At 43.0% G+C, this 1,327-nt stretch overlaps 1 protein-coding gene across 1 annotated transcript in view; it reads left to right on the top strand.

Annotated features, from left to right (window-relative positions):
* The window catches only part of LOC123021347 (acyl-CoA (8-3)-desaturase-like), a 30,248-nt gene extending 30,025 nt beyond the window's left edge, over nt 1-223 (top strand). Inside the window, exon 12 of the mRNA XM_044426050.1 lies at nt 172-223. Within this exon, the coding sequence (XP_044281985.1) occupies nt 172-223 (52 nt within the window). The remainder of the gene's footprint in view (nt 1-171) is intronic.
* The last annotated feature ends 1,104 nt before the right edge of the window (nt 224-1,327 follow it).

The raw sequence follows: 1,327 nt of genomic DNA, 5'->3' as shown, positions 1-1,327 counted from the left end.
GGAGTTGTAGTCAAGCATCATATGGAGGGACACAGGTTACCCACCCTTGATTTGTACTATAGGCTTCTGCTTCGCTGGTGGATTCCCCATCTTTCATTTGACCTCACAGGAGCATTCCTATAATGCTTTTTCACAGGTTAACATTTCTTTTTCCCTCCCATTTCACTACAGCTCATTGAAAGATTCAGGAGAACTATGGTTGGATGCCTACCTGCATAAATAAGTACTGGCTTTGCAAAGAATGAATCAATTTGCTATCACCGTGAAGACATACCTCAGATCAGTAGGGTGCTTTGGGCACTTTTCTAATCTCCAACAAATGCTTATTGTTTCCTATTTATAGTAATTTCTGTCTTCATAATTTGTAAGATTTGCTGCTTGATCCAAAAAGAAATAAAGTTGATTTTTTGGATGTTTTGAATGACCTGAGGTAGAACAAAAAGGAAAGAAGCAAAAAGAAATGGCTTTTGCTGCTTAAAGGGCTATTTTCTCTATATTCTGAAGTGTGACATGCTATTTAGATGAAACACCCAAACAAACAGAGTTCTACATGGTTAACTTTAGATTAGGGTGAATACCTGAAACCACATAAAGGATTACACCTTGTCTCTTTCTCTTTATGGTAACCATGTTTACTATTTAGTTATGAAGCATCCGGAAAACACAGCATGAAGCTAATTTTGGCTTATTAAACAGTAGTACCATTACCTAAAATTCACAAAGCAAGTTTCTTATATTTTGGTGATTTCAACACCAAAAGACCATTTTGCTGATGTATGTCTTCTCAAAACTTATCTGTAGCTGGTGCCATAATCTTAACTGTGATTATGAGCCAAGTTTGGCTCACCACAGCTGTCAAGCAGTTTCCACTGGGCAAATGGCTCATGTCCTAAACACAGCACAGAGGACAGGAAGCTAATCATATACCTTCACTTTATATTCCACAGGAGGCCTCTGCACCAGGAGGCAGAGTACATGAACCACTCTCCGAAATAAGAGGGGGCAGCAGTGCTGCAGAAGGAAGCAGCACTGCTCAATTTCCCCCACAGCTGTGTGAGAGGTAGGGAAGCGGATGCTGGGCTAGGCTGGGATGTCCCACAACAGAACATCTCTGCCTAGGTTCTTGCATGTGTGCTCTTGCAGCACTTTCTCTGGACCAAGCCCCTTGCTCCTGCTTGAGAGACGCTGGGGTGGTGTTTGGCCAGTCCAGTGCTAGCAAGAGTGCCTCTCTCCCAAGTAGAAGCAGGAAGGAGGAGTGGCTCTTGCCCCCTTCTTCTGGAACTGGTGCCTTTCAGCCATCTGAGATGCGCAGGTAGGAGGGAGACAA

Source organism: Varanus komodoensis, unplaced genomic scaffold (genome assembly GCF_004798865.1).
Source record: "Varanus komodoensis strain SLA01 unplaced genomic scaffold, ASM479886v1 scaffold16, whole genome shotgun sequence".
In the NCBI taxonomy this organism is placed as follows: domain Eukaryota; kingdom Metazoa; phylum Chordata; class Lepidosauria; order Squamata; family Varanidae; genus Varanus; species Varanus komodoensis.
Note: the sequence above shows the minus strand (reverse complement) of the source record. Positions and strands in the feature narration are given on the sequence as shown.